The 24,960-nt window shown below is 42.9% G+C and overlaps 2 protein-coding genes across 4 annotated transcripts; both read right to left on the bottom strand.

Moving 5' to 3' along the window:
- Nucleotides 1-2,513: 2,513 nt before the first annotated feature.
- Nucleotides 2,514-11,887, bottom strand: LOC134023467 (carcinoembryonic antigen-related cell adhesion molecule 5-like). 3 transcript variants are annotated; one of them, XM_062465620.1, is made up of 10 exons: nt 11,719-11,887; nt 10,762-11,088; nt 9,038-9,316; nt 8,417-8,683; nt 7,008-7,280; nt 6,481-6,729; nt 6,145-6,265; nt 5,260-5,303; nt 4,719-4,756; nt 2,514-3,417 (listed from the first exon to the last, which is right to left on the bottom strand). In XM_062465620.1, the coding sequence occupies exons 1-10, from the start codon at nt 11,768-11,770 to the stop codon at nt 3,181-3,183; spliced, it is 1,887 nt and encodes a 628-aa protein (XP_062321604.1). In that variant the 5' UTR covers nt 11,771-11,887; the 3' UTR covers nt 2,514-3,180. The 3 variants fall into 3 exon arrangements, with proteins under 3 accessions (XP_062321604.1, XP_062321603.1, XP_062321605.1); XM_062465619.1 differs by having other exon boundaries at nt 4,719-4,759; XM_062465621.1 differs by lacking the exon at nt 5,260-5,303 and having other exon boundaries at nt 3,278-3,417; nt 4,719-4,759.
- A 3,088-nt stretch (nt 11,888-14,975) lies between these two features.
- Nucleotides 14,976-18,404, bottom strand: LOC134023864 (carcinoembryonic antigen-related cell adhesion molecule 1-like; the record flags this gene model as incomplete). Its single annotated transcript, XM_062466222.1, has 7 exons — nt 14,976-15,010; nt 15,115-15,197; nt 15,701-15,729; nt 16,184-16,298; nt 16,560-16,814; nt 16,970-17,242; nt 18,257-18,404. Coding segments are annotated over 7 exons (930 nt in total), but the record flags the coding sequence as incomplete, so codon positions are not given.
- Between the last annotated feature and the right edge of the window lie 6,556 nt (nt 18,405-24,960).

Consider the following 24,960-nt stretch of genomic DNA (forward strand, 5'->3'; position numbering starts at 1 on the left):
CACGACAGTGGTTTTAGTAAAAACATTTTATAGTTGTGCAACATCCTGTTTCACCGAAGAAATACTGAAATTCATGAATAACGCAACTTGCGGACATTCTCTAATCTTTTGAAACTCGCTTTTGAAACACCGCAGGACAAAATAACACAGATGTTCCTCAAAAGTGAACTTTACAGAACCTGAAGAACACGAGGAACCGTGTCTTGATCTCTCTATGTGATACACACATGCATGCACAGAGCGGTGACACCAGAACACACACGTGTCCTCCGAAGAGAAATACGATCTCGGCCTATCCCCATCCATGGCTGCCTTCCTCCAAGGGCAGCCAGGAGCAGTGGTCAACCATGTCAAGCCACGTCAACATGTCAGGAGTCAGCTGGCTGAGCGGTTAGAGAATCGGGCTAGTAATCAGAAGGTTGCTGGGTCGATTCCTGGCCGTGAAAAATTACGTTGTGTCCTTGGGCAAGGCACTTCACCCTACTTGCCTCAGGGGAATGTCCCTGTACTTACTGTAAGTCACTCTGGATAAGAGAGTCTGCTAAATGACTAAATGTAAACGTAATGTCTGCATAACTCAGCAAGCAAATCTAATCCAATCGAATTTGATCTGTATATCTTGTTTTTTTTTTACAACCAATGTCACATACAAAACTGCGCCTAAACCAACCTAAACCCTCAGGCATGAACCACTGTTTTTTTTAAAACATTTTAGTCATTTAGCACTTACAGTAAGTACAGGGCCATTCCCCCGAGGCAAGTAGGGTGAAGTGCCTTGCCCAAGGACACAACGTCATTTGGCACGGCCGGGAATCGACCCAGCAACCTTCTGATTACTAGCCCGATTCCCTAACCGCTCAGCCACCTGACTCCACTGTCTCAAATACATATCTCCTAAATGTGTCTGTTGTTTAGAAATCATTGTTAGTTATGAGATTAAATATTGAAACAACCTCTCAACTCAGTTAAAGTTGAGAGGTTGACTAGTAACACAAAGTTGATTAATAACACAAATATCAAAGACTGAACCTCTCGGATGTTTTTTATCTCAGTCCCTAAGGGGGAAATATGAGCGCAGGAGTGACGAGGAACCACTAGAGGCTGCTCGACACCGATTCTATTTTGGCTTTCGCACACACTGTAACCCGACAACGCAACGTCTCCCAACAGAGTTCTCCTTTCTTGAGGACTCTGTTGACCTTTTATGGAGAGTGATCAAATAGTTCCAGTAATTTGGCGTGGCACAGGTATCATCACTGTGTCACTGTACAAAGTGTGTTCAACTGTTGATTGGGGGAATTTAGCGGTTCCATAGTTTAGAGTTCCATAGTGGGATGGCCGTTGTCCTCATACGACCCCTGGTTGCCCCTGGATACACTCATCAAGCAGAGTAGTAATTTGTGTATTTAGGTTTAACATTACAGTGATAGGCTAGATATATATTTTTTTAATTCACAAGTCAGAACCGCAAGAAGACGGTATGGTTCATTCATATGATTCTGAATGATGAACTTTGAGCCGAAACCAAACAGGTTGCTATGCAGGTAAAGTTATATGATGCTGTATCATGCTCTAAAATCCACATCTCCACATAATAAACAAAGCAGTGAATTGAATTCAGGGTGAAAAGAACAGTCATGAAGAGCCCTGACGTGTCTCCTATAACATCATCCATGGTGTCATTTTACCAGCACATTGTGTAAGGGCTGCATCATTGCATTATCCATGCAAATATCTTCCTTCTCTTTTTACTTGTGAAACATTAACCTTTTATGGTGTGTAATTGTAGTGCAACACCCCCCCCTCTCTCTCTCTCTCTCTCTCTCTCTCTCTCTCTCTCTCTGTATCTCTCTCTCTGTATCTCTCTCTCGCCCTTGTTTCTCCCTCTTCAACAGTTGTCCTTTGTTTCACACCTTAAAACCCACAGAAAACATTTTATTTACTGTTATGTTGACAACAACAAAAAAAACGATTATAACTTCTCTTCAGTCGACAAGCTGAAACAAAGCCCTACTATACCGTGAGGGATTGACAGTAAGAAACGATCAGAATCTGCATGCTTTAAACGTCAAACTTCGACTGACTTACCGGTACAAGGCCCCATGGCACTGTCTCTGTTGGTGTGTTGACTACACTGATTTATAATCCTCACAGTCGGTCTGACTCCAGACTTCCCACTTGGACTGTCAATGTTACAATCAATATATAGTATTCCATAATGAATGTCTGATTTCTAAAATGTAGAAATGTAGTCAGGTGACTGAGCGGTTAGGGAAGCGGGCTTGTTATCAGAAGGTTGCCAGTTTGATTCCCGGCCGTGCCAGATGACGTTGTGTCCTTGGGCAAGGCACTTCACCCTACTTGCCTCGGGGGAATGTCCCTGTACGTCCCTGTAAGTCGCTCTGGATAAGAGTGTCTGCTAAATGACTAAATGTAAATGTAATGTAGTATTATTGTGTATGGGAATGTGGATGTGTGGGCGTATAAACAACAACATGTAAATCAAACTGAGAGACTCTGAAAACCAGGCACATTTATTAATTAAATATCCAAAAACAGTATCCACATACACATTTATAGTAAAATTTGTATTACATACAAAGGACAATTTTTTTTTTGCCATGTAGTTTACATTAACATAGTGCAAATCTCCATGCAATACATTCAATGAATCAGAGCAATCATGTACATAGCACTTCCCCTTAAGCCTTAAGCATTGGAAATATAGAACACCTTACAGTACCCGCTAACTGCTGAATGAGAATCAGGTGGCTGAGCGGTTAGGGAATCGGGCTCGTAATCTGAAGGTTGCCAGTTCGATTCCCGGCTGTGCAAAATTACGTTGTGTCCTTGGGCAAGGCACTTCACCCTACTTGCCTCAGGGGGGAATGTCCCTGTACTTACTGTAAGTCGCTCTGGATAAGAGCGTCTGCTAAATGACTAAATGTAAATGTAATGTAAATGAAATGCTAGTTGGTTTTCTAAACAGGGATAGCTAAAGGTATAAGGTCTCTGTCAGTCCACAATTCTGCAAGTACAGCCGAAACGGCCATTGTCCAGGTTGTGTATCGAGATGTGGAGATCATGGTGGAGTCGCAGAGATCTGGCCTGGTTGGGTCCTAGGAGGGTCGAGCCAGGTCTTTCCGGATACACAGTGGTGGAGTGACAAGTCGAACACGCTCAGTTGTTCCGAACCTCTGAGTAGATGGAGGGTGGGGTGGGGCCAGGCTGAGCACCGGGCTGAGGAGCGGGCCTCTTCGACGGGGAGTTCTGCGGGTGGGCTGTATAGGAAGGTGGTTTCCCGTTCACTCTGACCTCAGCGTAATCAGTAGACTCTACAGGCGCAGCCTGGTTCCCTAACTGCACGGACCCTCCGTCCTTCTTACGGAAATGGGATACATCCGCATAGTTCAGATCCTTGGAAGGGGACAGAGAGAGAATGGTGTTGGTATGAAGGCTACTGTATGGAGAAAGATGTTGGAAGCAAGTACAATTGTGTATACTGCATGTTAGCTTCACATACATACTTTTAACTGAAGTCATATTTCACAAACTAGTTTTCAGTTTTATTTTCATTGTCCCTTATGAAATAAAATACCTAATGTCACCTTGCTAAAGTGAGCAGAAAGCTCAACGACTGCTTAATGACTGTAATGCCATGCTTGTGTGAGATCTTGTTTCAACGTTATATGAGTGCATAAAAGTAGACGCCATTATCTATTTTGTAATTCGGCTTCCTGAATATGGATTGCAGTTATTTCACAAGCTATGTAGTATCCTGTTTGCATTTTGAAGTTAAACTGTTACGTATTTTGTGAAGATGTAGTCAGTTATAACAGAAGAGCTTATCTTCAATCTGACATGGAAAGGCCAGCTGAGTAATTCTATAGAAGAAGAGCAATGTGATGTGAGAATTATGCGCTCTCGTGTTTTTCTCACCGTAGACGAAAATAAACATTCGAAACTTAAGCATGTGTTATAGTAGGTCTATTGAAGCAGGCAGCCTTTACAGGTTACTTGTAGAACATGCTCTTGGGTTGTATTCCCAGGAAGAGAAGGTCAAGTCCAATATTTTGAATATATCATATCAATTATTTTCCTTCAATCTACATTGAGACATATTTGAGAGTCAACAGGCTCAGTCAATGACGCTACTGTAGCTAGCATGTTAGCGCGTTACCGAAATTCCAACATGATTGAGTGTTTCTCTTCCTGGTGCAAAGTCTGCTTTCTACCTTTACAGGAAAGAGGAATCCTATCTGCCCTGAATTACTTACGGCCCCACTGTGATGACACTGCTGAGAGGTCAAAGTCTTGGAAATAATTACCTCAAAAAAGCTTTCTGGATCACATTCTGCTGTAAAGATTCGACTGGCTCAACCATTATTTCTACCATTGCTTTGGTCCTATGGCGCAATCCATGGTATCTCAATGATGGCTATATTGAAGATGGCTGTTTAATTACACTTATGAAACATCTATTGTGGTCATATTCCCATAAGGTCTTTATCCTTTTGCCTTGTTTCTCCTAACTTCCCATAATACTTGATGTCTGATCTGATATCCAAGCTATGATAAGATACAGCACTAGTGAGGTTGTTGAATAAACAAGTCACAAATTCTACTGCCCACTTAGGAGGTTCGATATACCGTAAACATACTATATTTCATTTAGAAATTTCAGGTAGAAACCCAATGAGGTCAATAAAGAATAATACCTGGTCTGCTGGGCCTCCGCCATTGTTATAGCCAGCACCTGCTGAGTTCAGAGTCAAGACATTGAATCTGTTAGAGAATATCCTTTGCATAGTTTGTATTATATATTTTGCATTAATAAACGTTTTGACAGATGTTATTGTAGTTAGTGAACACTTGTACATGTGTACTTATTAACCGTACACTCATGATTAGAACGATTAGATTAGTGAGGGCCAGAGACGGTTAAACCCACATGCATGTACTCAATCAGACAGGATAATCTTTTTCTGTTTAAATGGTTGAAAGAGTGTTATCGACTATGTGATACAAGGTTAGTGAGAAAATACTCGAAGACTCATTCCATCCCATGTCGTGCCATCATCATTCCCATTCACTCATTTCAGTCCAATGCCAAATCAAGCCATAGGTTAGAAATATTGTAGGACACAGATACATACAACCCCACAACCTCTAGACAAACACCAACACACACCCAACAAACAACACACCTCAGACAGCCACAGACAGGCGGAACACCGAGACATTCTGTACGCTACTTACGACTGCTAGCGCTTCTGCCATGTGAGGATGTGTTGTTGAATAAACTAATTAATATAAATAAAGTTGTGGTCAGTAAAAGGAATAATAATCATTAGGTTAGGCACTGTACTTTATGTTGCTAGCTTGCATTGCACAGGATATCCTGTTGACGTGAGTGGGGATGTGTTTTTTTTTTTTGTTTGTGTGTCGTGTACCTCTGTGTTGTAAACGTGTATGGCCACATGAATTTCCCCTTTCGGGATGGAAAAGTTCCCCTTCCCCTTGCTGTCATCTAGTCTACTACAATAGAAACGATTTTTCATATAACTGTGATGTGATGTGTAGGTTTTTACACTTTAAGTTTTCTCACCGGGGAAAATGTGAAACAGGTCATTTGCTTTGCTAATCAGTAACAACTGAGCATGAGTAACAATGACTTACGTCAAATACTTCTCTCTCACTCTCTCTTTCTCACTCATTGGGTGATTACTAACTTTTACTTCAATTGATTTTGGCTTGATGCCTAACTCTAATCAAATACTTGATTTAGTTTCAGACTGAGTTTCATTCAACACATCAAGTCAAAGAAAATCCCACAGTTTTGATGTGTTTTTCGTTTCCTTGTTCGGTTGACCTTTGGTTGTATCTCTTAGATTACAAATGGCAAATGATTAACCAAAGCAAACGTCAATGAGTCACTTTTAGAACCAGTTCCCCATTAGACAATATCCTTTGTTTTTCTTCATACTGAAATAACAATTACTGCCACAAATTAAAGTCTTTCACACTGGTTTTGTAAACATCTTGTATATCCAAGGCTAATTCAAGTTAATTTACTTGTCAGGAAAACATTATAACACTACATTAGCAACCAGACACCTTCATGTGAAATATGTTTTTACTTACTCCTTCTTCTTGATAAAATACACTGTCAAACCAACTGCCACTCCGACAAGCACCAAAACAGCAATCACAATCCCAGCGATGGCACCACCTGACAGTCCGCTCTCTGTTAAAGAACCCTCAGCTGAAGAGACAGAGAAGAACCACACAGGCATCAGAGACGCTGGGCTACAGCTACAGTTATTACACAAACAGTCAGGGACAATTACTTTCCTTTCATTAGAGTGCCACGCAGTGTGTTTTGTATGATCATACTCCATAACTTCCATTTGTATATTTAATTTAGATTGAACCTAACCCTAATTGCTATTGGTCATATATTTGCTTTTTTAACTTTACCTTTTACTTCCAATGTGTGGACAGCGTGTTTACTGAGTCCAGTGATGTCATTGGATGCAGTGCATTTGTAGGTGCCACTATCCTCGTATTGGATCTTCTCTATGGTGAACACTTGTCCAGGCCGCTCTGTCCCATTGACCGTCCAGCTGTAGTTAGCGGTCGGTGTAGAATCAGTCAAGCAGGTTAAGGTGAACTTCTGTCCAACCTCTATTTTAAGAGGACCCTCGATTGTGACACTATCAGGTCCATCTGCAACACAGATTCATGTAATCATGGGATTAATATGGTTGAGGTTGGGTGGAAGTGTCTCTTACATGCAACTATTTTACAAGTATTATGCAGTACTGACCTTGGTGGTTCCATCTACTGCATGTATAAACACAGTGATAACAGTTTGATACAGTAGATCATGTGCAAACACTGTCAAGGGTTACCTTGCTCTACTGTTTAGTTAGACTGGAATTGAACTAAAGTACAACCATGGAATCAGATGCATGCACACAATAGTCGTGTATCCGATTACTTACAGTTTACAATCATATTGTATTTAGCATCTTGAAAGCTCAAAGGGTTTGTGACTCGACAAAGGTAAACACCATTGTCCTGTTTGTTCACAGGACTTATAGAGACTGTCTTGTTGTCCCCAGAGAAGCTGACTCTGTCGCTGGGAGAGAGAGACACACCATCCTTCATCCACTTTCTGGTGCTGATGGAGCCAGCAGCAGCACAGGTCAGGTTGACAGACATCCCCTCTATGATTGGCTGGCTTGATGGGTTAATGCTGACATCAGCTACTTTTTCTGTAGAGAGACAGAATACATGTTTAAAGGGTGCGAAGGTATGATAGATTTTCACAAATTTGACACGTGGGATTATCTATCTATCTACCTATCTTTCTATCTACCTATCTACCATCCATCCATCCCTCCATCTTAGAGTTTGTGGACACAGATCAGGAATTCAACACCTTTTTGGTGAACTTCTCATGTAAAGTTGGTTACCTCTTAGTTTCTAAAACTGTCTTCACTTTTCTGGAAAGGTTTTCCAATTGAAACATTGCTTCCATTCCACTTTGTGCATGCGGGCATCATCAACACAATAACAACAAGGGCTGTTTTTCATGGTTTTGGGTTAGAGGCCTTAGTCCCACTGGTAGAAATATTACTGTAGTGCCAAAGCGTAATGATAATTGTCATTTTAGACAATTCTGAGAATGCCCGTTTTTCTCTGAGCTTGATACTGCCTGGATGCACAAAGTGAGGTCAATACAGAAATGTTTTGTCAATTATGGTGTATCAGTCTGTCTGTCTGTATGTATGTATAAAAAACAGACATAATAAGCGAACATTTCATTGGTGCATTCAGAAAAAGACCTGCCAATATCCCTTAAGAAGGTCCATTAAATTACATAACATGAGTTTTACAGTAAAACAGAGAACTTATCTATAAGATTATTGAGAACATGTGTTTCATGACTGGCAAAGCATCAGCATCGATTTCGCCCACTAACAAAGTCTTTCTTGTAAAACATCCTAAACAATCCGATTGAACCCCATAGACATACCTAAGGGTTCAGATGACTGATATCACAAGGCTCTGGATCACTGGATAGCACAGCCTTCACAAGTGCATATTCACCCATTCATGAATATTCACCATCTGCATACTAAACCCACATTTGACAGCAATGTTCCATTGTGTGGAAACTGACATCAAACTATCCAGACAGTCTCACAATGAGCACCATCTGCAGTCTTCAACATGGGCTAAACAAGTTCAGGCTACAGTATATGCAGTATATATATATAGCTGATGCAAAGAGGAACAACATTTGTGTATCCAAACATCATGCAAAAGCCCACAAATCAAGTTCTGCAATGTAGCTGTGGGTCTTTTCCACAATGCCAGTTTCCACATTAAAACATCTCCCACTTACCCCATACAGAGATGTTTGATGGCTCAGATGACACCTGTCTCAGTGTTCTGGTGTTAAAGGCCTGACAGATGTAACTCCCACTCTGATTGGTCTGAATGTTCACCACTTGGAGCTCTGGTCCCTCATTGGACAGCTGTGTTCCATTCAGGAACCAGTAATACTTAGCAACAGGCTTGGAGTGAGCGGAGCAGGACAGACTGAGGGCTGACCCTGCAACATACAGTCCATCTGGAGGATTCACCTCCACCACTGTGTCCTCAGGACCATCTGCAATGCAGTCTCAGTCAAACAGCAGCACTAGAGAGGGAAGCTCTGCCATTAGCAATAAGAGGCAGTGCCAAGACCGAGCCCCAAGGAGATGTCAGTGTGAGAGAACAGCTACAGTAATTAATACTACAGCAATTAACCATAACACCAAACTATGAGCAATCATACTGTGAGAAATCATACAAATGTGCTATGAACACAGGAAATGCACTAGTCAACAGGATGATGAAGTACTATGGTATAACTACAGGAGAAACACCCTTGACAAAACTGTCCACATGTAAGGTTGCCACATTAAAATCACCAGAAAGCCTTCACCATAATTCACATAATTGGTATATGTAGTCGACTCACAGTAGATGGTTATGTTAAAAGGCTGGCTGATGTCATTACTGACACGGTTGGTCACATTGCATCTCCATGGACCCTGGTCATAGCGGGTCACATTGACTATGGTGAGAGTGGAGCCTCCATCACCAAGCTGGACATTGTCACTGGCTGTGACCTCAGAGCTACCATTCAGCCAATGGTAGGAGGGGGAGGAGCCAGAGGAGGAGCAGGACAGACTGACAGAGCTGTTAAACTCCACTACATCTGAGGCACTGGCATTGATTACAGGATTGGAGACTTGCTCTGTGGGTAAAAACAATAATAACTTTTACTTTGCTAAGGAGACCATTTTACAAACTGTAGAGCTGGTTTAGATGTCCTTCTGTATATCCTTCATCAACTCAACTGGATACTTTCAGAGGCAAGAAGACTTTAGTGATTCTGAATAATGTGTGTTTGGAACCAACAAGTACCTGGTCTCGTTCTCCAAACACACCACAGACATTCAATGACTTCTCCTTGTCACCCCTCCAGGCAACAACTCCCAAATCCTTAAATCAGTCTTTCCTCACAGCACTCACACTGTAAGCCAGAACGCGAGCCATAGCCAGGTGGTCCGCGAAATAATTTGCAGAATTTGTAGAATTGTGCTGTATCATTAAAAAGTGAAAAAATATATAATATTCTACAGATGGGTGACCATTTGCACCAATAAAATAAGCATTGTGTGTCCATTTAAGAGCACAAATGCAGGGCTCTACAGTGCGCCTATTTAAATATGTGTGTGAGCATGGAAAAGTATTTGGGCGCAAGCGAGTTTTAAAGATAGACATACAGTCTATGTTTTTAACCTATTGCAGCTGTCAGTTACGTGAAAAGAAATGATAGAACCCGAAAACGCTCAAACCATTATTTGCAACGGGAAACATTTATTCATTTTTTCTGAGATTTCAACTACTAATAATCGCGACTCGGATAAAACTCATAGGCTGCGTCCTGCGATAACCTACTGAATCTGTCCTGCGTTGTAACAGCATGGCTAGCGATCTACCTAGCTAACCTTCACCCTCAGTGTGAACAATCAAACTAACCAAACTAACATCCAACACTACACATATCAAACGAGTTCAACAATAGAAACTTAAACAATGCTTCCGTCAACAAAATTAACCCCCCAACTGAGACCCCTTCTGTCCTGCCACAAGCCATGCTGAAAACCAAGAGCGCAGTTGCGACCCTACATGAACACCGGTGCGAATAGCTACAACATAAAAACTAAATTTCCCATAATGAGTAGTTTGAATCCATCCACCACCGAGGACCTCATTCGGATCAGTACAGTGGGGCCCTCCATGGAAATGTTTGATGCCTCTAAATGTGCTGAAAACTGAATGAATGAATATAAAAAGTAATAAATGAATATGTAATGAATAAATAAGTAACAACTCCTGTTTCTGGTCAATTTTGTGTAATTCATTCAATAGTCTAATAATGATGCAATGTTAAAAGTTTTTTGTTTTGGTGGTGGTGGTGGTGGTGGGGGGGGGGGGGGGTCCTTGGAAAATGTTCTCCCCTGTAAGGGGTCCCTGGCCCCAAAAGATTTGAGAACCCCTGCTTTAAGCAACGTTGGTATCTGTGTCTCTCCTCAATAATCATTCTAATATAATATGGCTCGCTTTAACGTATACAAACTGTTAATGAGCCTTGCAATAGACATCATTTACAAGATGTTGTTACAGAGAACTCACCCAGCACCTGCAGAACAGTACTTCCGAGCTTTGTAAATCCTCCCTGAGTTACCATGTTCAGTGAATACGTTCCACTGTCATTCAAGGCTAGATTCCTGAGTTCCAGAGATCCAGTGAATGTGTCCAAAGTGATTCTGCCTTCATATGCTGGTGAAACATTAATTACATTACCCTGGCTTACAAACGTGACGAAATTTGAACCATTTACAGACCAGTTTATAGTGAGATAGGGGGTGCTGGTTGGGGCAAGGGTTGTAGTCAAAGTCACATTCCCTTCTACTGGTCCAAACAGAGCGTCTGGCAAAACTCCGTTTCCATAACACAACCCTGGAGGAGACAAACACAGTTTTGGTTTATATTATTACAGTAACATGCATTCTGGTTTAATTATATGTGGATTTATTTCAGTTGGGTGAAACAATTAAGATCTGAACTATTTTCATCAAAGTGCACATCATTTGCTAAACAACAGCCACAACTTCCTAAAGGTCAGGTTCATACTATTACAAACATTCATAGTAAAACTTAATAAAATCAGTTGGTTGGGTGAGTAACGTTTTGGGTGATCTTAAGCATGGAATCTTGATAGACCAACACATTCTGTTTGATACTGTAATGCACATGTAACAATCCTGATAGAGGCAGACTGGGTTCAATAGTCAGTAAGTAACAGAATGTCAGAGCTGACAGTCCATTCAGATCAAACACTGGTTCTGGACCAGCAGCCTCAGAGGTGTTGAAATGAACGATCGTGAACAGCGAGTCACGTAGCAAACTTTAGTTAAGAGCCAGTAGTGGTTGAACAGTACAGTTCGCCTAATAAAAATGCTTATGTTGTCAACAAACTAAAGTTGTTTCCATTCATTTAAGCACCAGATTGTATTAAACCGCTACAAAGAGACAATATTCTGTTTAAAATATTTGAAGCAATTTGGCAATAAATACCAACAGTCTTACCTATAAGGGTTATAAATATTGTAAGTGTATGGTAATAATGAGAAGAATCCATTCCATACGTTAATCTCCAGAACACATGAAAAGCTGAGCTCTAATGACTAAACCGGAGCCAGTCGTCCCAATAAGCAGCTGCAAGTTACCGAAGACTGATAGCTCTACCTCAACACACTCCAAACCCTGAACTGAACATAAACTTTAGCACCAAGATAACTGACCCAATTCAAAACTTGGACTCAACATTAGTAGAAAGATGTACACTGTCACCTAGTGTCTCTTATGATGTACTGCACCCTGCAGATCTGTGTACGATGCGCCAGTGGCTCGTTTATCTGGGGGATATTTGGAGAAGTTCCTCACTGTCATGGCAACGTGCAATTCGAAGCGAGGCTCAACGTGGGCTCATAATTGGCATCGTATGAAGCTGAAATGTGGCAGGTATGGCTGTGCAGTGTTGACTGTTTGCAACAAATAAAAACTCCTTATACCTTTAAATACACACACAAACTGTCTTGCCACATGTTCAGTTAAGTAAATGGGTTAGGTTTGAAAACGACAAAATAATGGAAAACAATTACTTCAAGAGAGTACAGGAAAAAAAAGAAATATCCATGTCTAGTGTTTCCCTGTCTGTCATTGTCTTCACCTGTGTCTCGTTCAGTGGTTTCAGTCTCGTTAGTCTCATTGTGTCCACCGGTGTCTTGTTTGGTTCTGTGTATTTAGGTTCCTGTTTTGTGTCCAGTCTTAGTCTTGTCAGCGTGAGTACCCTGTCTGTTTCCCGTTTTGACAAATAAACCCTTTTTTGTTGCCACGTCTGCCTACTCTCCTGCGCTTGGGTCCTACCCCACCACTCCGTGTGACAGAAGGACCAGACCAAAAAAGAACCTAGCAGAGTTCCCCCAACCCTTTCATAGGGACTCGTCTTGCCTTCGGTGGACCCAGAAGTCTGCAGCGTAAGGCCCACCCCAAGACCTGGCTCCTACCCCTGCTCCAGCCCAGGGAGTCAAGTGGCTGAGCGGTTAGGGAGTCGGGCTAGTAATCTGAAGGTTACCGGTTCGATTCCCGGCTGTGAAAAATGACGTTGTGTCCTTGGGCAAGGCGCTTCACCCTACTTGCCTCGGGGAGAATGTCCCTGTACTTACTGTAAGTCGCTCTGGATAAGAGCGTCTGCTAAATGACTAAATGTAAATGTAATGTCCAGCCCCAGCCCGAACCCCGACTCCTGCCACAGTCCTGCCCTGTGCCTTTGCCACGGTCCTGCCCTGTGCCCCTGCCACGGTCCTGCCCTGTGCCCCTGTCTCGGTCCTGCCCTGTGCCCCTGCCTCGGTCCTGCCCTGTGCCCCTACCACGGTCCTGCCCTGTGCCGCTGTCTTGTCCTGAGCTTGAGCCGCTCAGCACCCAGACCCCGAGGCTGTTCCTGCCAGGGAGTCTTGACCGCCTGCCACCGGTACCCAGCCCTGGTCCCATCCTGTGCCCCAGCCCTGGTCCCATCCTGTGCCCCAGTCCTGGTCCCATCCTGTGCCCCAGCCCTGGTCCCATCCTGTGCCCCAGTCCTGGTCCCATCCTGTGCCCCAGCCCTGGTCCCATCCTATGCCCCAGCCCTGGTCCCATCCTGTGCCCCAGCCCTGGTCCCATCCTGTGCCCCAGTTGTGGTCCCATCCTGTGCCCCAGCCCTGGTCCCATCCTGTACCCCAGCCTTGGTCCCATCCTGTGCCCCAGCCCTGGTCCCATCCTGTACCCCAGCCCAGGATACGGTATTTGGAGAAGGCCTTCTCTGTCACTGCAACGTGCAATTTGAGGCCAGGCTCAACGTGGGCTCATAATTGGCATCATATGAAGCTGAAATGTGTCAGCTTTATAGCTGTGCAGTGTTGACTCCTTATAGCTTTAAACACTCCTTATACATTTTAAATACACACACAAACTGTCTTGCCACATGTTCAGTTAAGTAAATGGGTTAGGTTTGAACACCACAAAATAATGGACAACAATAACTTCATACTTATATTTTTTTTTATGGTATTTTATATTTATTTCAACAGAATAATTTCCATAAAATATATAATCTGTAATAAGTAAATATATGTTGACAACATGGCAATAGAGTACAGAAATCTGTGTGGAGAAAGATGTTGGAAGCAGCTACAGTTGTGTATACTGTATATTAGCTTCACATACTTTTAACAAGTCATATTTCACAGACTAGTTCAGTTTTATGTCCCTTATGTAATACATTTATTAATATCGCTGTGGAAGTGAACATAAGCATGTTATAAAAGCTCAACGACTGATCAATGAGTTTTGTGTGAGATCTTGTTTCAATGTTATAAGAGTGCATCAAAGTAGACACCAGATTTAAAAAAAAATATTTGCCTCCTGAATAGGTTTTGCAGTTATTTCACAGATATGTAGTATTCTTTTTGCATTTTCAAGTTAAACTGTTACGTATTATGTGAAGATGTAGTCAGTTATCACAGAAGGGCTTATCTTCAATCTGACACGGAAAGGCTAGCTGAGTTTTTCTATAGAAAAATAACTAATCAATGAGATGTGAGAATCATGCAGTCATGTTTTTCTCACCGTAGACACACAGAAGATCCCAGTACAGTAGGTGTTGAATAGTGGACACCTAGTCACAGCGCTGCCCTGCACATTTTGAGCGTCTCAACATTTACTTTTTCACAGTACCAGTCTACACACACTTGTTCTTAACCAGCCACAATGAGCTCCTCTGGTCAAATCCATGATCCATACCTGAGCACATGAGTACCCACATATACATCCATGATAGTACCGTGTTAGAATACATTATTAAAATGTTTAATACAAAATATAGCCACAACATTGACCAATTTATGTAATAATAGGTTATCAAATGTTGTTGAATGTAATAGTCCCCAAAACACTTTTCAAAAAGTACAAAAGAGTTTTATTATTAAATATAATTTGAATGGTCTTCATGCACTGGTGATGAAAGACTTGAGAATACAGCATCTGATTTATGAGGATGGCTCAGATTTCTCAGACCACAAGAATTCCCAAGAAGTCCTCACACATATGCAAGTCACAGGTCCAAGATATCATGGGCGGAGCCAGGGTCCATCAAAGTCAGGTGTAACGATTTTTACAGAATAAAAACCCAAATTTATTAGCAGAACTCCAAAATATGGTACAAAAGGGAATTCCAAGGCATGTAAGTAGTGCATTCAGAAATAAGGAGCATAACATTAGTAAAATCTCTGTTGCTATGCAAGAGAAATCTGGTAACCTACCTGGGCATTTCATATTCAGACTCCTGGCGAGGACGTGAGACCATAAAGATGGAAACAAGAGTTTGAGTCAGGCAGTGATTATTATTGATCGCACAAACAGGATGCAGGAGGTGACAGTAAAACTCACTGTAGGGGGGACAGGAGGAGCTTCTACAACTCTTGTTGTCGGACCTGGAACGTTTTCATAGATCTGATCACAGTTTCTAAAATCTGTGTGTAGAAAAGAAAACAATTTCCGTCCAGGGATCAATCAAATCAACCAATCTATATATATCTATCTGTCTGTCTGTCTGTCTGTCTGCCTCTAATCTATCTATCTCAAATCTATCTAATCTATCTATCTCTAATCTATGGATCTGTAAGGGGTGATGTGGGGGACTACAAGTCTCACCTGGGGTATTCTTCCTCTCTTGGGGATCTCTGCTGGTTTTGATTTTGGGTTCATGTGACCTGAACTGAAGGTTAAGATGCCCTCTGACATGGCTGGCTTGGTTCTGCTGGGTGTGGTTCCTCTCTGTCTCTCTACCTGCGGAGGATCAAACACAGGGAGAGTAAATATACCCAGTACCTACTGAGAGATGTGAACTCTCACAAACACCTACAGTCACAGCATTGCCTCTTTAGTTTCATACATCATGAATAAGAGAGCAGACAACTCTGTTATTACAGTCATCTTTTTCTCATATAAGGAGACACACAGAGCCAGATCTTACCTGCGCCTAAGGAGCCTTTAGTTGAGTTCCTGAACAACATAAAGAGAATGATAACATCATCAATATACCAAGCCGCACTGTCAAGCTGACAATCTTAGTGCTGCAGTACTTGAATGTTAAATGTAAAGTTACTGTGTCAAATTAACAAAGCTTTCTTAACAAAAAAAACGCTGTCACTGACTGACGTGACAGATAAAAAAGTAACTGTCTGTCTGTCACCATGTATTTTTGACTAACTTCCAACTTTCCCGTATCTCAAGCCCTCATCCCCAGCTCCTCAGCTTGAAGCAAAGGCCCAGATGGATCTCAGTGGTTTTGCCTTTATTTTTTGTCATGATGATGGTGTTTTATTCCATTAACTCAGCTGTCTGGAAAGGTTTGTCTTCTCGTCCAAATCCACAGTTCATTTAGACTCCATTTAGGTTTAAATAAGCACGTCCCAAACAAAGTAAGCTAACGCGATGAGCGTAAGTGTAGACTTACAGATGGTAGGTCAGGCCACAGTAGAGGCCCACAACTAAGGCCACCACAACCAGCGTCACAGCTACAGCTATGCCTGCTGCTGCTCCTGGGCTCAACGCTGGGCTGGAGGGCCTATCTGTAACACACACACACACACAGACGCACACACCAATGCACACACACATTCCCACAGACGCACACCCAAAGCATAAACAGAAACACAAACACACAAGCACATGCAAAAACACACAAGCACATGCAAAAACACACAAACACATACACACACTTGATCAAGCAGTCTTTAGCCAACAGTATTTTGAAGATGCATAACTCAGATAGCAGTAGTCCGGCTATTTCGGGTGTGGTTGTGATAAGAAAAGGCAAGCTTCCAAACTACCTCCTATTGTCAGAGTGTGGGTCAAACTCTGAGTGCGGCCGGTCAGGTCATTAGAGGCAGTGCAGGTGTAGTCCCCACTGTCACTGTGACTGCTCTCATCAATGACGTAAACGTTTTCATGGACGCCTGTTTCTACCCCTTTGAACAGCCAGGTGAGTTTGGCAGGTGGCACCGACCTGACGTAGCAGTATAGGAGAGTGGTGGTGCCAACCTCAGCTATCTCTGGTGCCAGTATGGTCTTGAGCTCTGGTCCGACTGACAACACAGGGAGAACAGAACATCTAAGTGGAGCATCAGTCTGCATTGTGATAAACTGTAGCACAGATTCAGGCAATTCATGGAAATCAGTTGCAATCAGTGTGCATGGAATCAGATGCATGCACACAATAGTCATGTATCTGATTACTTACAGTTTACAGTCATATTGTATTTAGCATCTTGAGAGCTCACAGGGTTTCTGACTCGACACAAGTAAACACCATCATCTTGTTTGTTCACAGGACTTATAGAGACTATCTTGTTGTCCCCAGAGAAGCTGACTCTGTCACTGGGAGAGAGAGGCACACCATCCTTCATCCACTCTCTGGTGCTGATGGAGCCAGCAGCAGCACAGGTCAGGTGGACAGACATCCCCTCTATGATTGGCTGGCTTGATGGGTTAATGCTGACATCAGCTACTTTTTCTGTAGAGAGACAGAATACATGTTTAAAGGGTGCGAAGGTATGATAGCAGTGTTTCCCCTACCATTATATTAGGGGGACGCCCTGCCCCCCCAAGGGCACCCCCCTCCCCCCTGGAAGGTCAAGTAAAACATTTTTTTTTTATATAGCGCCCGATTACAAAATAAATCATTTAAGGTTACCTTTCCTATAAAACCTTTTTGGTGAACTTCTCATGTAGAGTTGGTTACCTCTTAGTTTCTAAAACTGTATTCACTTTTCTGGAAAGGCTTTCCAATTGAAACATTGCTTCCATTCCACTTTGTGCATGGGGGCATCATCAAGTCAATAACAACAAGGGCTTTCTTTCATGGTTTTGGGTTAGAGGCCTTCGTCACACTGGTGGAAATATTACTGTAGTGCCAAAGTGTAATGATAATTGTCATTTTAGACAATTCTGTGCTTCAAACTTTTGGGAATGCCCGTTTTTTGGGCTGTGACCTCAGAGCTGCCATTCAGCCAATTGTAGGAGGGGGAGGAGCCAGAGGAGGAGCAGGACAGGCTGACAGAGCTGCTGAACCACTACATCTGAGGCACTGGCATTAATTACAACATTGGAGACTTGCTCTGTGGGTAAAAACAATAACTTTTACTTTGCTAAGGAGACCATTTTACAAACTGTAGAGCTGGTTTAGATGTCCTTCTGTATATTTTCATCGACTCAACTGGATACTTTCAGAGGCAAGAAGACTTTAGTGATTCTGAATAATGTGTGTTTGGAACCAACAAGTACGTGGTCTCGTTCTCCAAACACACCACAGACATTCAATGACTTCTCCTTGTCACCCCTCCAGGCAACAACTCCCAAATCCTTAAATCAGTCTTTCCTCACAGCACTCACACTGTAAGCAACGTAGTATCTGTGTCTCTCCTCAATAATCATTCTAATATCATATGGCTCGCTTTAACGTATACAAACTGCTGATGAGCCTTGCAATAGTGACATCATTTACAAGATCTTGTTACAGAGAACTCACCCAGCACCTGCAGCACAGTACTTTCGACTAGTCCTGATCCTACAGCAGGTATGATGCTCACTGTGTACGTTCCATTGTCTTTCATGGCCAGATTCCTGAGCTCCAGAGATCCAGTGGATATGTCCAGAGTGACTCTGCTTTGATACGCTGGTGAAACGTCAGTTGTTTGATTTATTCTATGCGTTAGTATATTGGTAGTAGTATTTACCGTCCAGGTGATAACGAAATAGGGTGTGTTAGGTGGAGCAAGGGTTGTATTGAAAATCACATTCCCTTCTACTGCTCCATGTTGAGAGTCTGGTAAAATATTGTTTCCATAACACAACCCTGGAAACAAACACAGTTTTTGTTTATATTATTACAGTAATATGCATTCTGGTTAAATTATGTGTATATTTATTTCAGTTGGGTGAAAGCATTAAGATTTGAAATATTGTCATCAAAGTGCACAGCATTTGAACAACTTCAAGGTCAGGTTCATACTATTACAAACATTCATCGTAAAACTTTATAAAATCACTTGGTTGGGTGAGTAACGTTTTGGGTGATCAGAAGCATGGAATCTTGATATACCAACACATTCTGTTTGAAACTGTAACGCATGTAACAATACTGATAGAGGCAGACTGGGTTCAATAGAGTCTGTATCAAGTAACAGAATGTCAGAGCTGACAGTCCATACAGATCAAACACTGGTTCTGGACCAGCAGCCTCAGAGGTGTTGAAATGAACGATCGTGAACAGCGAGTCACGTAGCGAACTTTAGTTAAGAGCCAGTAGTGGTTGAACAGTACAGTTTGCCTAATAAAAATGCTCATGTAGTCAACAAACTAAAGTTGTTCCATTCATTTAACCACCAGATTGTATTAAACCGCTATGAAGAGGTAATGTTCTGTTTAAAGTATATTTGTACATTTGAAGGAATCTCAAGCAAATAAATACCAACAGTCTTACCTATAAGGGTTATACATATTGTCAGTGTATGGTAATAATGAGTTGAATCCATTCCATACGTTAAACTCCAGAACACATGAAAAGCTGAGCTCTAATGACTAAACCGGAGCCAGTCGTCCCAATAAGCAGCTGCAAGTTACTGAAGACTGAGCTCTACCTCAACATACTCCAAACCCTGAACTGAACATAATCTTTAGCACCAAGATAACTGACCCAATTTTCAAAACATGGACTCAACCTTAGTAGAAAGATGTACACTGTCACCTAGTGTCTCTTATGATGTACTGCACCCTGCAGATCTGTGTACGATGCGCCAGTGGCTCGTTTATCTGGGGGATATTTGGAGAAGTTCCTCACTGTCATGGCAACGTGCAATTCGAGGCGAGGCTCAACGTGGGCCCATAATTGGCATCGTATGAAGCTGAAATGTGGCAGGTATGGCTGTGCAGTGTTGACTGTTTGCAACAAATAAAAACTCCTTATACCTTTAAATACACACACAAACTGTCTTGCGACATGTTCAGTTAGGTAAATGGGTTAGGTTTGAAAACGACAAAATAATGGAAAACAATTACTTCAAGAGAGTACAGGAAAAAAAAGAAATATCCATGTCTAGTGTTTCCCTGTCTGTCATTGTCTTCACCTGTGTCTCGTTCAGTGGTTTCAGTCTCGTTAGTCTCATTGTGTCCACCGGTGTCTTGTTTGGTTCTGTGTATTTAGGTTCCTGTTTTGTGTCCAGTCTTAGTCTTGTCAGCGTGAGTACCCTGTCTGTTTCCCGTTTTGACAAATAAACCCTTTTTTGTTGCCACGTCTGCCTACTCTCCTGCGCTTGGGTCCTACCCCACCACTCCGTGTGACAGAAGGACCAGACCAAAAAAGAACCTAGCAGAGTTCCCCCAACCCTTTCATAGGGACCCGTCTTGCCTTCGGTGGACCCAGAAGTCTGCAGCGTAAGGCCCACCCCAAGACCTGGCTCCTACCCCTGCTCCAGCCCAGGGAGTCAAGTGGCTGAGCGGTTAGGGAGTCGGGCTAGTAATCTGAAGGTTACCGGTTCGATTCCTGGCTGTGCAAAATGACGTTGTGTCCTTGGGCAAGGCGCTTCACCCTACTTGCCTCGGGGAGAATGTCCCTGTACTTACTGTAAGTCGCTCTGGATAAGAGCGTCTGCTAAATGAATAAATGTAAATGTAATGTCCAGCCCCAGCCCGAACCCCGACTCCTGCCACAGTCCTGCCCTGTGCCTTTGCCACGGTCCTGCCCTGTGCCCCTGCCACGGTCCTGCCCTGTGCCCCTGTCTCGGTCCTGCCCTGTGCCCCTGCCTCGGTCCTGCCCTGTGCCCCTGCCACGGCCCTGCCCTGTGCCCCTGCCTCGGTCCTGCCCTGTGCCCCTGCCACGGTCCTGCCCTGTGCCCCTGCCTCGGTCCTGCCCTGTGCCCCTGTCTTGTCCTGAGGTTGAGCCGCTCAGACCCCGAGGCTGTTCCTGCCAGGGAGTCTCGGCCGCCTGCCTGCCACCGGTACCGGGCACAGGATGGTCCCATCCTGTACCCCAGCCCTGGTCCCATCCTGTGCCCCAGCCCTGGTCCCATCCTGTACCCCAGCCCTGGTCCCATCCTGTGCCCCAGCCCTGGTCCCATCCTGTGCCCCAGCCCTGGTCCCATCCTGTACCCCAGCCCTGGTCCCATCCTGTACCCCAGCCCTGGTCCCATCCTGTACCCCAGCCCTGGTCCCATCCTGTACCCCAGCCTTGGTCCCATCCTGTGCCCCAGCCCTGGTCCCATCCTGTGCCCCAGCCCTGGTCCCATCCTGTACCCCAGCCCTGGTCCCATCCTGTACCCCAGCCCTGGTCCCATCCTGTGCCCCAGCCCTGGTCCCATCCTGTGCCCCAGCCCTGGTCCCATCCTGTACCCCAGCCCTGGTCCCATCCTGTACCCCAGCCCTGGTCCCATCCTGTACCCCAGCCTTGGTCCCATCCTGTGCCCCAGCCTTGGTCCCATCCTGTACCCCAGCCCTGGTCCCATCCTGTACCCCAGCCCTGGTCCCATCCTGTACCCCAGCCCTGGTCCCATCCTGTACCCCAGCCCTGGTCCCATCCTGTGCCCCAGCCCTGGTCCCATCCTGTACCCCAGCCCTGGTCCCATCCTGTGCCCCAGCCCTGGTCCCATCCTGTGCCCCAGCCCTGGTCCCATCCTGTGCCCCAGCCCTGGTCCCATCCTGTACCCCAGCCCTGGTCCCATCCTGTACCCCAGTCCTGGTCCCATCCTGTACCCCAGCCCTGGTCCCATCCTGTACCCCAGCCCTGGTCCCATCCTGTGCCCCAGCCCAGGATACGGTATTTGGAGAAGGCCTTCTCTGTCACTGCAACGTGCAATTTGAGGCCAGGCTCAACGTGGGCTCATAATTGGCATCGTATGAAGCTGAAATGTGTCAGCTTTATAGCTGTGCAGTGTTGACTCCTTATAGCTTTAAACACTCCTTATACATTTTAAATACACACACAAACTGTCTTGCCACATGTTCAGTTAAGTAAATGGGTTAGGTTTGAACACCACAAAATTATGGAAAACAATAACTTCATACTTATATATTTTTTTTATGGTATTTTATATTTATTTCAACAGAATAATTTCCATAAAATATATAATCTGTAATAAGTAAATATATGTTGACAACATGGCAATAGAGTACAGAAATCTGTGTGGAGAAAGATGTTGGAAGCAGCTACAGTTGTGTATACTGTATATTAGCTTCACATACTTTTAACAAGTCATATTTCACAAACTAGTTCAGTTTCATGTCCCTTATGTAATACATTTATTAATATCACTGTGGAAGTGAACATAAGCATGTTATAAAAGCTCAACGACTGATCAATGAGTTTTGTGTGAGATCTTGTTTCAATGTTATAAGAGTGCATCAAAGTAGACACCAGATTTTAAAAAAAATATTTGCCAGAGTGACTCTGCCTTGATACGCTGTTGAAACCTTATTTACATTATTTGTAAACGTGAGGATACTGGTACCATTTACAGTCCAGGATATAGCGAACTGGGGGGTGCTGGTTGGGGTAAGGGTTGTAGTGAAATTCACATTCCCTTTTACTGGTCCAAACAGAGCGTCTGGCAAAACTCTGTCTCCATAACACAACCCTGGAGGACACAAACACAGTTTTAGTTTATATTATTACAGTAACATGCATTCTGGTTAAATTATATGTGTTTTTTTTTTTTAAGTTGATTGAAACCAAAAAGATATAAACTATTTTCATGCACAGCATTTGAACAAGTTCCTAAAGGTCAGGTTCATACAATTACAAACATATTTGTGATCAAATTTAAAAAAGCGTTTGTTGAGTAACGTTTTGGGTGATCTGAAGCATGGAATCTTGATAGATCAACACATTCTGTTTGATACTGTAACGCACATGTAACAATCCTGATAGAGGCAGACTGGGTTCAATAGAGTCTGTGTCAAGTAACAGAATGTCAGAGCTGACAGTCCATACAGATCAAACACTGGTTCTGGACCAGCAGCCTCAGAGGTGTTGAAATGAACGATCGTGAACAGCGAGTCACGTAGCAAACTTTAGTTAAGAGCCAGTAGTGGTTGAACAGTACAGTCGCCTAATAAAAATGCTGATGTAGTCAACTAAAGTTGTTTCCATTCATTTAACCACCAGATTGTATTAAACCGCTTTGAAGAGGTAATATTCTGTTTAAAGTATATTTGTACATTTGAAGCCATTTCAAGAAAATAAATACCAGTCTTACCTATAAGGGTTATAAATATTGTAAGTGTATGGTAATAATGAGAAGAATCCATTCCATACGTTAAAATCCAGAACACATGAAAAGCTGAGCCTTAATGACTAAACCTGAGCCAGTCGTCCCAATAAACAGCTGCAAGTTACCGAACACTAATAGTTATAGGTCCACACACTCCAAAGGCTGAACTGAACAGATAATCTATAGCAACAAGATAACTGACCCAAAAACCCACACTCAACCTTGGTAGAAAGATGTACACTGCCACCTAGTGTCTATTATAATGTACTGCACTCTACAGAACTGCATAAGACACAGGTGTCAATGGAGGAGAATTGGAGAACCTTGCATTGTTATATACTGCACATCCACGGGTTGTATATCCAGCAAGTGCTAATTATAGTGATTAACTATTCAGCTAATTGTTATTTGATTATAAAAATGTATATGTAATCTATGAGAAAGAGCACATTATGTCTAAATAAAATCGTTATTTCCGTCTATATCAACTGGAAAAATATATGCAGTAGACCGCAGATGCAAAACAGTCAAATTCGTTTTCCTGGGAATTCTTCCTTGTCTTCTTTGAGGGTTTATGTTGGTTGGGGGCCAATTCCATGGGCGTATGTGAAGCCCTCTGTGAGATAAAATAAATAAATAAAGGCCATACAAATAAAATTTGAATTTCAGATGTGTGTGTGGATCAGTGTGTGGCATAAAAGAAACAAAAAGACACACACATCCTGTGTTAGTCTCTTAAAGCTCTGATATGTGAAGAGGTCTGTCCTTAAACCACTGATCAGTTAACAACAATTAAAGATAATGATTACTTTATTACTTTTATACTGGTTGAAATGTTCTGAATATAATAAACAATGTTTGATCTATACCTTCCTATATTAAGCTCATTAGCACATAATCTTTGGTTATGTCCAGGAGAGAAATAAGCCTATCTATTAATTATGTAATGTTTCTTGTATCATTGATAAACTGTAATTATGCTGTTTTCTTATGCCTGCTTAGCCATAAGTTAATTATTTGTAAGGTGTGACTAGTAAAGGCCTGTGTCACTAATGTAGGTCAGAGGTCACAATACTGCCAAAGTGTATAATGCCATGCAACTTTGAATGAGGGAAATAGAAGAAGGCCATTTCTAGGAGCCCTATCTAAAGACCTAAACAAAAGCTATCTAGCATACAGTGTCCTTTTTCTGTGCCTGCGAAGGCTATGCTAATCATCTTGTATCCTCCCATATTGTGATACCATATCCTTTACTTAATTTAAGATTCATATATGTTTAGTGTTTGCACCTCCCTGCCACAGTAAATTCTGTGTTTGTATAACATACATGGCGAATAAACCGAATTCTGATTCTGATTCTTCTGAATCTGAATCTTCTGAATCTGATTCTGATACTCCCTTGATTACCTGTATTCAAAGTCCAGTCTTCGGTGATACTCAACTTGAGTGTATCAGACACCTGCACCTTATATAAATACGTTGATTTTGACTTGAACTTGTCTTGAACTATTCCCTTCATTGACTTGGTACTTTCAGAGCAATTGGGTATTATCTAATACGTCTTCAATGTGTATCTTTGATCCTCCTCTTCTTGGAATTCACCGGCTGAGTAGCTCTGCTCAAACACATAGCTCCCAAGCAGGGCCCTCCTCAAGCACCTTAAAGAGCTTGTAAATGTGGTCAACCGTATACTCTGAGACTAATGGGTGGTTTACATACATTCCTCACCACAACGTGACTAATGCTGCTGGTGCCACGGTGGTTAGCTACTCCAGGACACTGCGTCAGGTCAGGGATGTGGCCAAACAAAACTGTGATATTTTCATTGGGCAATAGTGATGAAGGAACTTGACTGCTTTACATTTAGCAGACGCTCTTATCCAGAGCGACTTACAGTAAGTACAGGGACATTCCCCCGAGGCAAGTAGGGCGAAGTGCCTTGCCCAAGAACGCCATTTGTGCACTGCCG

Source organism: Osmerus eperlanus, chromosome 7 (genome assembly GCF_963692335.1).
Source record: "Osmerus eperlanus chromosome 7, fOsmEpe2.1, whole genome shotgun sequence".
Classification (NCBI taxonomy): Eukaryota; Metazoa; Chordata; class Actinopteri; order Osmeriformes; family Osmeridae; genus Osmerus; species Osmerus eperlanus.